This window comes from Macrosteles quadrilineatus, unplaced genomic scaffold, assembly GCF_028750875.1.
Source record: "Macrosteles quadrilineatus isolate MER2022 unplaced genomic scaffold, UCM_ALF_1.0 Scaffold_7__1_contigs__length_78375512, whole genome shotgun sequence".
NCBI classification, from domain to species: Eukaryota; Metazoa; Arthropoda; class Insecta; order Hemiptera; family Cicadellidae; genus Macrosteles; species Macrosteles quadrilineatus.
In genome coordinates, this window is record NW_026542600.1 from 58,113,319 (window position 1) to 58,129,219 (window position 15,901).

Sequence of the window (15,901 nt, forward strand, 5' to 3'; positions counted from 1 at the left end):
TTCTTGTTTCATAATTATGAATGTCACTAAAACAGCAAAAGTCTGTAATATTGTCCTTTACATACATTAAATTCTGAAAAATCAAAAATGCATGGTACAGTCATAGTATTATGTACAGAGAAATGACTCCTAGCGCTATCCCTAAACTCTCAACCAAACAAGTTTCTTATTGCTCTCTTTTGCGACAAAAAAACTCAATCTGCTCCAGCACTACCTCCCCACAACATATTAGCAAATAGCAAATCTGAATGGAAGAAACTGAAATAAGAAGTTGTCATTGGCTCCTGGCTTGGTGTCCTACTATTTGCCAACAGTGTCGTTTGCCACCAGTAGGGTCAGTTCCCGGAATTCCCACCGTGACCGTTCCTATGTATCACAACCGTGTAGTTGTACTTATAGTTTTTTGTATATCAAATAAATTGTTATAACTCCAGTTACAACTGTGAATTGATAAAATTAATTTTACCATTTAGTTCGATTAAAAACCCGTACATTTCGAGTCCAAACTTCACATAATCGCAAGTTAAACAGTATATTCCATAGAATATTCCTTACATGGCCTAAGATTAGATAAATAATACAAAAATAACATTTGGCACAGTATATGACGCATCAATAAGATTAAATCCCATTAAAATACTTAAAAACCCGCAGTTTCAGTGTTAAGTATCCTGCGAACATACAGGTCGAAGAACTTAAATGTGCCACCATTGCCATCTCAGAAACTATACGATTTAGAGAACACATTATATGGGGAACATCAACTATTATCTTATGACATACAAAAATATGAATTCCGGACGATGAATTCATTCTGGGTGAATGAGAACTAGGGTTAGGGCTGATGACTCACCCAGCCTGGTATACAGTGGTGGCAAATGACACAAGTCCTAGAGTGGTGGCAAATAACACATGTTCAGTGACTTACACAAGTCTTGAGTTTTCTCGTTTTCTCTTCCTAGCCAATCGCTTAGGTAAGTTGTTGGTATGTTCCTCTCATAGTAGTTTTTGGTCAAGAGTAACACCAAGAAGTTTTACTGACTTATTCATCTTATATTGTTCAATTTGTCTCAAAGTAAATATTGTCCTTTCAGTTTACTTTCATTGATCTTTAAATAGTTAGAATCGAACCACAGATTGGCAGAGTACTTGCTCTATTAATATGGTTTATCACATCATTCAAACAATTACTGTTTACTAGCGCAGATGTGTCGTCCGCTTATAGTATGGTATCACAATCTAAATTAAAAGGGCGTTCATTAATGTACAATATAAATAACAAAAGGGCAAAGGACTGAACCCTGTGGGACCCCTGTAGGATTGATAGTTACCTATAGCTGAAAGACAAAATTGTATGATGTTGCTAGCAAATAAGTTTCAAAGTTGTGTAAAAAATTCAAAAATAGAAAATCATTTTTCCTATAGGTAGGTAGTCAATGGTATTACAAGCACGTAGTTTCATAAAAGATAGAAGTAATTAGTTAGGGTTCATAGAGCTGAAAATTGGACTTGTAAATGAAAATATCCGTAAATTTAGTCTGTATACACGACTAGCATTATTTGATCACTATTGTAGTCCGTTAGGGTAGTATAAATTAGTACAAACCAAACAGCCAAACTGTCATATATCTGAACTATTATGTAATATATTTTTTATGAAAAAAGAGCTTAACAACTCCTTGTTTTTTATAAGTAAAAACTTAGTATCTAATTAGTATCATTTACATTCTTTTTTTTATTTTCATAGCGTAACCTCTATATTTTTTGTTTGAAAAATTCCAATTAAGTGTTTAATCGGGAACCGACAGTATAAAGTATAAAGTTTCACCACGGGTACCATAAGCCTTGCTAAAGGCACTAGTTACTAACAACAGTTGTATTATGATAAATACCACTGACGTGTTATGTCAATTCTATGACATCTTGTATTGTACTTTTTGTTGATTTATTAGTAGAATCCGTTTATTGACATGTTTATAAGTGTCAATTACTATTTTATATTTGCGGGGTTAGATAAAAATACGTAAACTCCGTTTATGAAAGTTTGGTGGTTTGAACGATTGCATTATGTTCAGTTAAGCGCCAATATAAAGCATTGCAACGTTTCTGTTTTGGTGTCAGGGTTAATATTTTAATATTTTTTTACTTACCCTGACTGGCTAACTTACAATTTTTTAGTAAAACAACTTATACATTACGATAGTATATAATTAAGTTGCAACAGGTAGGGTATACAAGATTTTACTCCCTGTATGTACCAAGCGGTTTAATTCCCTAATGAGTTATGCCAAACACAGAAAAGGGCTTTCCTCTTTAACGGAAGTTTTCACAGGAAAAATACCTATATTGTCGCCGAAGCCATTATGCAGAATTGATACAGTAGAGCTCATAAGGATAACATTATTCTCCTGGAAGTTATTTATTGCATGAAGCATCTAAACGTGGTGTGACGAAGGTTGAGGATTACATAATGATGTCGCTTTCGTTTAACTGAGCTAATATTTATTTAGTCATAATATATTTGTATCATTCCTAAGGTGTTAGGTCACACTTCCGGTCACAAAATATTCTCTAATTCGGTCATGGTCAAGGTCGGATCGTAGAGTGAGACTGAATCTCTCTTTGTTTTCAATTTGTTGTAATTTCCGTTCTGTATTTATACTTGTTTTGTGCATATCCACGATTTTTTTTTATAATTTTAAACTACTTTTGTAAAGAACAGTCCCAACCCTTTTGTTGACATCAAACACCGACCTTTTTGTTGAAGTGCAGGGCCGAGTGCCGTTTGCCTAAACAGTGACCGGTGCCACGGTGGGGGTGGAAAGATTGACCAGGGGGTAAGCAAAATTTGTTTTAGGGATAAAATAAAACTGTTTTAACCTAACTTAACCTAGCCAAACTTGCTGATTATGAAAAAATGTAATGAAGGTTTACTAATCGAATCGATATTAGGGTAGCCCAGTTATTAAATTGTACCCGGTCTCCGTTGCATCCTGCCCACTACACCCCCTTCCACTAATATCCCTCCCCTGAATCACTCTTATGCTATGGAGAGTCAAAACGGCACTCGGGCCTACCTGACGTTTTGACAGTTTATATATCCTCCACGGCAAAGAATAGAACCATAGATAAAAGGAGTATAATGACAAATGACATAAAGGTCTTGTAACAATATTGTTTGGAATCGAAACAGCTACCTTCCGATTTGAAGGCGAGTGTTATAACCGTTCTGCTACCCAGACAACTGTTGCGTGACATTAATTAGGTATCTAAGAGGCTATAATTATCCTAATTTCGCAAGTGAATTCATTCTGCATTTCTTTTATTCTTTGGAATCACAGGTATTGTAATTTAGGAAATAGTCTACACATTCTTCTAAAAATGTCGTTTTGCGCTACTCAATCGGAATAATGGTGCAATAGTGCAATATCTTCCAAAAAGTAGTAATTTAACATTAATTGTAAAATCTTTCTTAATTAATAAGATAGTATATAGTAATAGATTAGATTCTAAAACGATTATTTATCATCTTTTCAAGTGTCTAGTCAATTCCGTGTTATTTACTTATACTTACATTTATTATACTTTATTTTATTACAAGTGTTACATTTACTTATTTTTCGTTTCATACACCTAGCTACTGTATTTTTTCAATAAGTTTAAATTCCAAACTTGCTAGTGTCTTGTGCAGATTACTGATAAAATAGATATTCCTAGTTAGAGACTAACTGCTTGCTCTATCTTAACAATGCACTAACCACGAACTTCAGATTTCACCCATAACTACCTCTACCGTCGTCCCAAAGCTGTAAGGTTGCTGGTTCGATTCCAATCTAGCTCGAGTCTTTACCCAGATGCCATTTATTTGTCATTGGGCTTTCGAGGCCAGGGTTTGGACCGTTCCCTTGCAAAATACGTGAAAAATGTCTATGGTCTAGATAAACACACAGATGAACTATCTTTATATCACCTTAAGGCTAAGAATGATTGTAGTTACGGGCAACTGAGATTTTCTAATTAATAAGAAAACAAACACTTTTGATTGATGAGGTTGAGGAACAAAGACTTAAGAAATGTTTACAAATACCTTGACGTTTGAATTGAGATTTACTAACGGTCTGTCACATGGCTGTGAACTGGAATTGAAAACTATGAGTCATACCGTCCGTGACTATCCTTTGATATAGGGGTCCTTACTATTAGCAAATAAAAATGCATGGATTGAACCAAGTTATTACAATGGCTTGGGGATTTATACTTGGAGCATTGTGGCGAGATAACTTATTAGTCGAGTTGCTCGATTACAGTGTAATTAGTTCTGTTGGTTGAATTAAAAAAAAGTAATTATTAAAAACATTTGAGTTAATTTACATTTAAAATTCGATAAACCCTAGTAAATAACACATATCAACCCTGGTAAATATGTACAGATAGTATGGTAATATACAAATTCAAGGTATCGTTGGTCTGAAGACGTAAGATTTTCATTCTCATTTCTTTCGTATTTAAATTATTAAGTTAAATAACTTACTTACATAAGTAAGTACTTACTTGGTTACTTACTTACTTGGTTACTTCCATAATCATAAATGCTGAGTTGTCTTAGTACGGGCCTTTTCTCAATAGCATGTTCTTATATATGTTCTAAACCCGCCAGTAATTGTTTTTTAACAAATGTTCAACGTACCATGCCCTGTGTGAAATGCAGTACCAGTAGTTTACTCATTCCATTGACGTAACATTAAAAATTCTACCTTCAACAACAGTCTCTTTACTTACCTATTTAGATTTACGATTTGACTACTTCTATCCTTATTGCAAATGTTTTTCAACATATAAATAGTGCGAATGATATGTTTATGTAATTCTCCCCCTTCCCACAATAATCTAAATAAAAATGAATAATCATCTGATTCGCCCAGCCTGATATTGGCATGCACGATACAAACAGCTGTTTAGTTTTTACCGTTGCTACGGCGTTGCTACGACAATTACCACCTCGGCCACCCATCTGTTATACATTTCCCCCTTCCGAATCGATTTGTTGCCAAGTTGTTATATTTTTAAACCAATGTAGCCCATCTTAACGTGAAAAAGCTTACCTCTATTTGGTACAAAATAATAATATATAAACTATTCCCTTTGTGTAGGTGTTTACTGAAATTCCCTCATTGTTTTTAAACCCTTCAAGAGGGTTGAAGTATCAAAGAGTCATCTTTATAAATATCAAAGTACAAATTAGTACTTATCAAATCAAAGTTTGCTCTGGAGTATCAAAGAGTGTTGGAGTTTACGGTTTATTTGCGTGGACATGTTCATTTTGTTTTTAATGTTTTGCCAACTTTGCACTTAACTTATCCCATGTGTTTGTGATAAATGATGACACAATTTGTTCCTGAAGTCAGCTGATTGTTAAGGCGGGTTGGCGTGTGCAACGTACACCAGCCAGTTTGTCACAATCTCTTCCCGGATTCCTAAATACAGTGCACTGATGATTGTATTAAGGTCTAGCTGATGTTTCCCAGCCTAGGAACATTTTGTTACATTGTTGGACATGTTGCTTGAGTTAGGAGTTCACCAGACTTACTGGTTGAAATGCATGCACAGTTTATGAAGTAATTTGTTCAGAAGAAAACTCATAAGATAGGTTTTCGTTGGGAAGCTTTGAAGCAAGCAAGGTGTATAGATCAAATGAAAAGAAAATTTATCATAAATCTTGTAATTAAAATAACAATAATAGCTTATTTTTTATGTCACAGATTTTATATAATTTGCAATGATTTGGTCAGTATAAACAATGAAATTTAAAAGATTTGTAAGGTATTTTTACAAGGGACTTTTCATTTTCACTCCACAATAATTAAACACTTGAATCGAATACTATTTAAAATGTGCCATCTTATGTCGCGTTATTGTCCATTTTGACCACTAGTTATACATTTATTTCCTCCCTTATCGGAAATGTCATAAACGTATTGGTTGAGTTGAGTGAGAATTAAGTCTTGTCAACTCCGTATAACAAAGGCTCAGTCAATTGTGACTCACTATTCACTAGTGGAGTGGTGGTAAATATTTGTAGTAACCTTTCATCGATCTACGGATTGTGGTCACAACAAACCCAGACTGTACTTTGAAAAGATTTACGCGTCCAAGTCCGTTCATGGGATTTCAAACCAAGATATACGTGACCTAAACTTTTGTATAATATAGGTTATTACGTGATACGTATATTTACGAGATCGTGAGTGTCTACGTTTTTCTAATAATATATTTTCACATGGGGTTTTACAAAACCAACAATAATGAGAAATAGACACATTACCGTATTCAGTTAAAATAGATAACAACCTCGACAATTAATTCCAAATGTACTTCATAGTATATTTTATTAGCAATCTCGTAACTTATTTTCCTTGTTTCTCGAATGTTTATATTGACTTGACACGAACAAGCAGTTTATCATACATATTTTCCCCTAGATACTGTGGAAGGGTTCTAGTAAAGCAAGACTCGCTAATGATTTAATGGGTAGTTTAAAATCATACCAAATTCTCATTTGACATTCGAGATCTCTCTAATTTTGATTAATGTTTGTAGGGCAAAAGTTGATACAATTTTAAATTCTTTAAATATCGTTTTGCTTTACAGGATTGTCTGGGCTTGAAAGATGTCATAATTTAAGGATTATTTTTTATAAAAAAAATTGTTTCGGTGTTTGAGCAGCTAGCCCAGAGCTCTATTCCGTACATTTTGATTGACACGGACAAAGCATAAAATAAGCAATCATCCTTGTCCCGAGGTTAATAACATGCTGCATAACTGAAATCTGGAATGATACTGTGGTAATTGTATTACTTTTTGTCTACTTCTTTAATGTTAGGTATAATTTGTGTATATTGGTCCCGATTTAAAATGCGTTGTACCTGTGTGCCTAAAATTGTGAGGATGTCGTTTCATCAATAATTTTCCCACAAATTGATGTGCAATTCAATTTTTTCCGAGTAGTTTTTAACCTAAATTCGTTAAATTTGTTAAACAAATATTTACGAGTCTTAAACCGTAAGCTACGTAGGATTTACTTGACGTATATTTGTGGCGTAGTCCTTCAGTATTATGCAGTGAATATACATCACAATCGAATTTAACTCATATATTTGATAACGCACTATAATAAATATGAACCGTATGTAGCCATACGTGTTTTACTCCATAGTCTTGTCAATTTCCAAAATCCTTGAAGAAATTCAAACCATCAGACTGGTACGTTTACCAACTATCTTGCCAACCATTACCAATTCAAAATTGCTATCATAACCTTAAGTACCTTTCGGAATCATTGAAGAGCCTTATCAGATAGAGCCTTTGCAGAACTTATCCTTTGGTCAAGGGTTACGTTATCAACTGACTGGACTGCTAAAATATCACTAGATAGATTGGAATATATGGATATTTCATCTAATGCTGGCTTTACACTTGACAGTTCGATATTGTGACTGATCTTTTCGTTGGTAGAGAGTTCAATTAATTAATGGCATTTATAGGTTGTTTGGGACCAAGACCGGCAATCGTATCCTACCAAATATCAGATCTCTAGCTAATCTGGAAGTGGGTAAACGGGATTTAGACCGATGCACGAGTGGTGGCCATAATACATAAGGGGGGAAATCGATTTGGAAGGGGGAGGGGGATATTTTATATGATACTTCTATATTCATTACTTGGTGTAAGCTCTTACACTTTAAACTGTGTATAGTTTCAATACCTTGCGCCCATAAAATATGTAAAGAATCTACAGGGTGTCCACAAAAGATAAGTACAATTTCATAGCCATATTGTTATTTTTTTACGTACGATAGGGGTTAACCTTATTATATGGTAAAAAAAGGACTCAGTCCCTTAAAAAATATAATAATATAGTAATTATTATAATATAGTCCCTAAAAAACTAGGAAGTCATTATGCCAACCTCGTCCATTAAATCGGCTAGTCAACATTTTCCATTTTAGGTCACTATACCGATTGGGATGAACAAACTTGGCAAATACATGAGTAATACTAAATTTAAGCAGTTTGTAATACACAAACAAAAGCAGAACACCGTGTGTTGAAATTTAACAGTATGGCTAATGTATGAAATTGTACTAATCTTTTGTGGACACCCTTTATTATAACCTCTTGAAAGTGGTAAAATATTTCAAATTTTGACATTTAACTTAGGTGTTGGGGCCAAGGAGTAAAGTAACGAAAAAACATATAATCCCAAAAATCGATGATCAAACAGAGGAGAGTAAGCATTAATATTATTTGCAATAAACATATACTTAGGTAGAAACAAATTGCAAAATGATACAAAAATTAAAAATAATTTCATATTTTTGAAAGTAGGGCGTTTTCAAGGGGTGACTTTCGGAAATCACCTTGAAGGTTTAGTAGAAAATTTAATTCCTGACCATGATAATCATTTCAACACTTAGCTAGTCATCCTATAATATTTTAATTACTGTATAGAACGTGTTATGTTGTTTTCAGATGACCAACATGTTGGATTTTAAGGGGGGGGGGGGTTAAAACTTGAAAATAGGACTTTTAAAAATGTTTTTTTCTAATTTAAGGTGACGTTTTACACTATTGTATGGTTTAAGTCTCTAGCACTTTTCTAAACAGTTTAGATCCGCATACTAAAGTCGGTCACTTTCGAGGTTATCCCCCTTAAGAACAACATGGGAGGGGGTAGTTTGACATTTCGGAAGGGGGGGGGTCATTATTGTAAAATATCACATTTCGAAAAGGGCGAAATACCTACAATCGTGCCAAATTTCAGATCTCCAGATAATTTAGAAGTGGGTAAACGTGATTTAGACCGATGTGGTGGCTAGGGGATATATATTTAAGGAGAAGAAATCGATTTCGGAGAGGGGTAATTTTTATATGGAACTTTTAGTGTTCATACCTTGGTGTTAGATCTAATACAGTAAACTGTGTATAGTTTCAATACCGTTTTGCCCATAGAATAGGCAAAGAATCTGTTATAACCTCTTAAAAGTAGAAAAATATTTAAAATTTTGACAATTTAACTTGAATTTTGGGGGTCAAAGAGTAAAGTAACGAAAAAAACAAGTAAAGACTAAAATTTAAAGTTAACTAAGGAGAATACAAAGCATTAATTATATTAGCAAAATAAATTACTTAGGTAGAAGAATTAGAGAAAACCATTAAAAATTTGAAAGAAATTGACCAATTTTTGAAAGGAGGTGTTAAGAGGTGCGATTTTCAGAAAAACGCTTTCTAGTATTTTGTAGAAATTCCTGACTCTGACAATTCTTTCAAATCTTTGCTAGCTCTTAGTATTTTTGAGTTATAGCCGTTTTAAAAAAACATGTTTTGACGTTTTTAGATGTCCACCATTTTGGATTTTGGGGGTGCTTAAAATTTGAAAACAACGGCAAATTGCACCGTAAATTTAAGATACCATACTACAATACTACGAAATTTCAAGTCTCTAGCACGTTTCTAAACGGTTTATGTCGGTAACTTTCAATGTTATTCCCCATACATAACATGGGGGGGGGGAATTCGATATTTCGGGGGGGGGAGGGTTAAAATTTGAAAATGCGACTTTTTGGAATTTCCCCGGGTGTCTGGGCTAAATACCAACACCCCTAACAAATTGCAAAGTTCTAGCTCTAATATGAGTGGGTAAGTGGGCATATCCTTAAATTCTAAGGACACAACTATCGAAATGGGTTTTTTGAGTAGGTCGGAGGGAAGATACGTGAAAGGCGCAACGGAACAAAATGTACACTATAAAAATGTGTATACCGATAACAAAAATAAGTTTGATTTTATTTAATCTTTCGTTTGTGTAATTTTAATTGAAGGAAAACTTAAAAATCAGGGTTTTTCAATCTAAAATCATCCCCCCCCTAATTTCAGGGTTGAGTAGGGTGAGTAAAAATTCCATAATCGGTTAAGAATAAACTTTAGACATATGTAAAATTAAGTGTTGGATCAAACATGCCAAACAAATTTTAACCTACTCCAGGGCAGCCGAAACCACCAAAACAGGGAAATAAAGTCAAAATTTCAAGTTCAAGCGTGAATTTGGGGATGAAGGAGTGAAGATGGAAAACAATGTTAAATAACAAAGTTGTAGATCGTTGAAACCAAGGAACTGTATGTGCTCTCCGTTTCTTGGTCAGACATACGGTTGAGCCGCAACAGACGTGAAGAAACATGAGGAAAAATATCGAAATTTGAAGTTTAGAGCGATATGGGTGAAGGGGTGGAGATGGAAAAAAGCATTAAATTACAATATTATAGATTGTTAAATCTAAATGCAGTAAGTGTTCTTCGTTTTCTGATTAGACCAATGGTTTAGCCACAACAAGCGTAAAAAACGCATTTTCTTGGAATTTTCAAAAATCCAGACTCAGCATTTAATTGCAAAAAATAGTCAAGGAGATTGGGGAAATTTTGATGCTCAGGGTTCACGATAGAGAAATGGAAGGATTCACGGACGTCATACTGGTTTGATTTCCCTCCTTTCTTGTTATAAATCTTCACTTTAGTTTCGTAGTTCCAGCAAGTTTCAAATTGTTTTTGTTTCGTTTAGGTAAATGTGGTTAGTTGGTATAGGATTATTATATGAATGTATGATGATTGTGGTTGTGTTAGCCCGAAATGGAAAAATAACAAAGCCTAGCATAACTTTTGAATCATTGTCAAAAGGTTAAAGTACTTTGATAATGACAAACTCCATTTGAAATGCATAACCTGTGTTGGAAGTAGAAAGTTTTAGCCCTAGCCTATGTGAAAAGAAACAACACAATGTTGACATGTTTCTCGTTTATAATACTTTGGAATTAAGCCATTAATTGGTGTTAAACTATTTTTTATTTAGATCTGCAAAATCTACTATATCAACGATTATTTTCAATGTTCAAAACAAAGACTAGTTATTATAATATATATCAATTGTAACAAATAACAATTTACAAAATCCAAAACAAATCTAAGAATAGTTATTCAAACGTACGACCGGTATAAGTTGAAAGGCTATCTAGTCTAAAAATATACCTCATCCAAATACATTATTTTTATTTTAAAATAACAACAAACATTAAAAATATGTTTCATCAAATCTAAAAAATATATTCATCCCAAATTAAAGAATAATTAATCATTCTGTTAGAGCAATTTGACAGCTATGCCACAGTTCGAACAGATGAGATGTCCTACAGAATGTGAATCGTACCATAAATATTACGTCATAGAATCATCCCTCTTTTCCCTCGCTAGAACTCGCACAGCTGACAAGAATGACGTGACGTCCTTTCCACCTCTCCCTCCCACCTCTTGTTTACACTATCGCCTGTAATTCTTCTCTTCTTGGCCTTCTCACTGTCACCTAACTGTTTGATGTGCTCGGACGTGCAGGTGTTGTGTTAATTCGTTAGCTCTACGTTTAAGTGAGCTTATCATTTTTAGTCAACAGACTGTGGTTTCTTTGGAAAAACACTCTCAGCTAAGGTATCTTTTAATAATTGGATTTTATTTATTGAATAATTTTAAATTAAGTATTTCTAATCATTGGTGTTTTACCAAAAACTGATTACCCATAACAACCATAATTATTGTGTTTTCATGTTAGTTTCATAATGAACTAGCGTATATTACAAACTATTTTTTGCGCTACATATACATTTTGTACTGCAGGAGAATGCGAGTTTGAAACTTAATGAACCAATAAACTGATCTATGACCAAACTTTTTTTAAATCACTCCAGAATTATATACACATACATGTCCAATTGTTATCAAGCTTGATTGGCTATTTCGTAGTTATTTAAATACAGTAACTTTCCATATAGACGTGCAAAGTGGTTCATAAGGTTTCAACATTCTTAAAACTCAAAACAAACTTGTATGTGGAATCTTGGTATTTTTCCATTAGTAAACCGAAAATTCCCTAAACCTTCAGGTGCATGCTTGAATAGTAAATTAGGGGTAAGGTTCAACATTGGTAGGGAGGGTGAGCTTTCACTTTAAGTGCAAAGAATCTTGATTCGTGACTTCTCTTGTATTAATCCTGATTTATATTGTTAATTATGTGGCCAGGGATGAATGTAGTGGATTTAAATAAGCTATACCAACGATATGTAAATCATCTTGCACTACTTGCGTTTCGTGGTCAAAGGTAAGTTTGTGGATAAGTTTGCTTTTTTAATAATATTTCTGAGACTCGAGCATTGCCTAATGTGCATTATTGTGCAAGTATGCCATGCACACGCGATTAAAATGAAATAGATTTTACCATTTAATTCTACGTATATAAAAACGGAGAACAGCTTGCTTATACAGTATAAAACTTGCTAGATTATATCAAGAACGTAGATTCCCTTGTGTAGGTCTCTCATTGGGCGTAAGTGACGGATTCAAATGGACACTTGAAAAGCAATAACAGGGTTTACTACTTGGTCGTGTCGTGTTTACTTCATGAGCAATTTGCTAACCTGTAACTTTGGATCACATTGCTACACAAATCGTTTAGTAAATATTCACTGTATTCTTTCGGTTACTTTTGATCCAACTTTAGTTATACTTTGGGCAGATTTTGAGAATCTTCAACCACGATTTTATCTGTAAGTGAGTAAAGGAACTTTAGCTTTCTACATTCAACTCTTTCAATGTTTTAATGCACTTCGTTTAGGGTTTGTCTCCTATCCCTTGGTAACCAAATTTATATTTTTTAAGTTTCGCATAATATTTGGGGGAATTGCAGTACATATCAAGTGTACATTTAAGAGTCCTTGGAGCCTAGATATTATAACTCGTACAACAATTACAAAAGTAGGAAGAACATTTCTAATCCCACAGTGCACTAGATGTTTAAATTTTTAATCACTTTGGTTTTCGGAAAAAAAAATTTGGATGATAAATAACCCTTCGACAGCTGTTTGAAATAATCCCAGGTGGCCACTAGCCTGTAAGGACTCCTAACTACAACACTTTTAGTTTTTAGTTTTATTAAATTATAGAACACATACAGGGTGATTGGTACTCAGTGTGACAAAAAATGTTTGGTGTAAGTACAAAGTAAATGTAGTGTGATGATGCATATAAAAGGTTCCAAGTCTAAAAATTAGCTTCCCAAAGAATTATTTTATGTTTTTCAAAAATAACTATGTTTTTAAACTTAATACAGCAATTTCTCAATTACCTGTATATGTATTTGAGTAGATACTGTCATTTTCGTGTTCTACATTAAATTATGAATAAGAATAATAGAAAATGACGGAGGATCAGTTGTAAAAACTCCAATGTATATTTATGTATGATTTAATTTAAACAAACATTGGTCTTTTTTCACACCCTGTATACAAGACAGTGTCCGAATATGGTAAAAACTGCGCCATTTTATAAGCCTTCCAACCATATGCTACACTATTGAGGTTTAGATATTCTTTCGTTTGTTTTAGTGGTTTGAATACCAGAAAACAGGGAACTTTTGTACTGTTTCTTACTGTTCAAGCTGAAACAAAAATACAACTTTCGCTTAATGCATGCGGACTTTCTGTGTTTCAAATGTTAAAGACACCATGTTTTGTAGTCTTCAAACCACTAAAGCGTACATAAGCAGACATAAAGCTCAATGGTGTAGCATATATATTTATGGTTAGGAGGCTTATAAAATGGCGCAGTTTTTACCATATTCGGACACTTTCTTGTATACAGGGTGTGAACAAATACAATAGACCAATGTTTTTTTTTAAATTTTTATCAAACATCTTAATTTGTATCTTTGAATCTATTTACAATGGAGTTTTTACAACTGATCCCTCATCATTTTATATTATTCTTATTCAAAATGTAATGTAGAACACGAAAATGACATTATCTACTCAAACTCATTTACAGGTAATTGAGAAATAGCTGTATTAAGTTTAAAAACATAGTTATTTTTGAAAAACATAAAATAATTCTTTGGAAAGCTAGTTTTTAGACTTGGAACCTTTTATATGCATCATCACACTGCATTTACTTTGTACTTATACCAAAAAATGTTTGTCACACTGAGTACCAATCACCCTGTATAAGCAAGTATACGAATGTATGGAAAACTTGCATTAAATTTGGAGTGTTAGGAAATGTAACAGGTTTGAAAGAATGCACTAAAATTTGCACAACGGTCAATGATTAATGACCACGATTTAAGTTTAAAGTATCATGAGCATTTTTCAACATCACTTGAGGAAATAACTCTTGATTAATAATTTTTTAATGAACATATTTAATATGCAATGCTTATAAAGTGTTTCCCTTCCCTGATAACCACGATCTAAAAAGAACAATCTCTACCAACGTGTTCGTTATTATTATAACAAATAGAGTAATTAGTTGTCGACGGAGTGATTATTCAAATGTAAGAACACATTTTATATCAGCGAGTGAATAATCTATGCACTGACGTGTGCACACTAAAATTTCAAAATTACTGCGTACAGATAAAAAACCCTTTCAAGCCATACAATTATTGAGTAGGGGGGAATTCCCCAGGGGATAATTGAGGGAAATTTTGGTGAAATGTATCTTCATACAGGATTTTTCATGTGGTATTTAAAATTAATTGTCATTTAATTGCTACCAAATCAGTATATTTTGTCACAATCTGTTCAGTAATATACAGACGGCGAGGTAGCGATAAGCCATATGAGCAAGCCGATATTGACCGCTGCCACAATGATAATAATTAGTGCAACTGCAGAGTCAGGCTCAAAATCAGCAATTACTTATCAGACGCAACGTTGACGGCGCTGACCTAATGTTTTCGATAGACGTCCAAACGCACGTTAAAACAGTGGATATAGAGAATATTTGGTATTCAGTTTTTGGTCCGATCCTAAAAAGTCAGAAGCATTTTGATGGTTCGAAACTAAACCCATCCGTACGTCTCACTAAAATTCCAGCTGATATTTAACTAATCGTGTTATAAAGATGCGTCATATTTAACTAACATAATTCAAACACCTTTGGTGTTTATGCGATTTGCTGCAGATCCCCAATGGTAGTTGCGCCTTGAGCAGCTTTGCATTGGATTTGCATTTTTATATAAAAATTAATAATCTGAATTACTTTTGTAATTCTGCTTTTCTTCTGTTTTAGGGTGGACGCGTCGGCTAAGTCGAAAAAGTAAGTTATAATGTAAAGCGTGTAGGCATACTAATGAGTCATTGTAATAAAGTTAGGGCGAATGATTTCTGCTTTGGTATCAGAAACAATAAGGTGTAGGCCTCATTATTGTTTTCAATATATAGTTTTATGCTGATGAACTGTATTGATTGTTGTCCTTAAATTTAATTTGTTAGCTATGGATCAGTGCGTGGCTAGTATTTGTATAAGCACAACGTAAAATCTAGATCGGAAGAGAACCAAAGCCAGACAAAACTTATGAATTGCTTCGAAAGCTTGAGGGTAGGGTACGTTAGTATATCTCTTAGTTTGCGACAGTTCACAAACTTATGGCCCATGAATGGAATTTTCAAGTGGTTCATAACGATACATTTTAGTCCACTATGCAATCTAATATTTTGACACCTATAGGTCAATTATTGTAATTTTTCAGCAGAGTGAAGCGAAGCTCTTTGGGATCAACTTCAATGCTCCTTTATAACACTTAATCTCAATAACGGCTCAACATATTTTAGCCAAACTTACCAAGGTTGTTTTGTCAAATGTTTGGATGGTTTGGACGTAACCAATTTTAATTTTTGATAATGCCTATATCATTTTAAAGTAACTTATATTTACATTCAAGTAGCAATTTGGAATCTAACACTGATCGATCGAATATGTACAGTCATAGATAAAACTCACCTTCTTTTAGGTACATTAACAGATTTTA

The 15,901-nt window shown here is 33.6% G+C and overlaps 1 protein-coding gene across 1 annotated transcript in view; it reads left to right on the plus strand.

The window, feature by feature from the left end:
* The window catches only part of LOC128999026 (ELAV-like protein 4), a 50,983-nt gene that overhangs the window by 14,815 nt on the left and 20,267 nt on the right, over nt 1-15,901 (plus strand). The window contains exon 2 of the mRNA XM_054425383.1: nt 15,163-15,189. Coding sequence (XP_054281358.1) covers nt 15,163-15,189 — 27 coding nt within the window. The remainder of the gene's footprint in view (nt 1-15,162; nt 15,190-15,901) is intronic.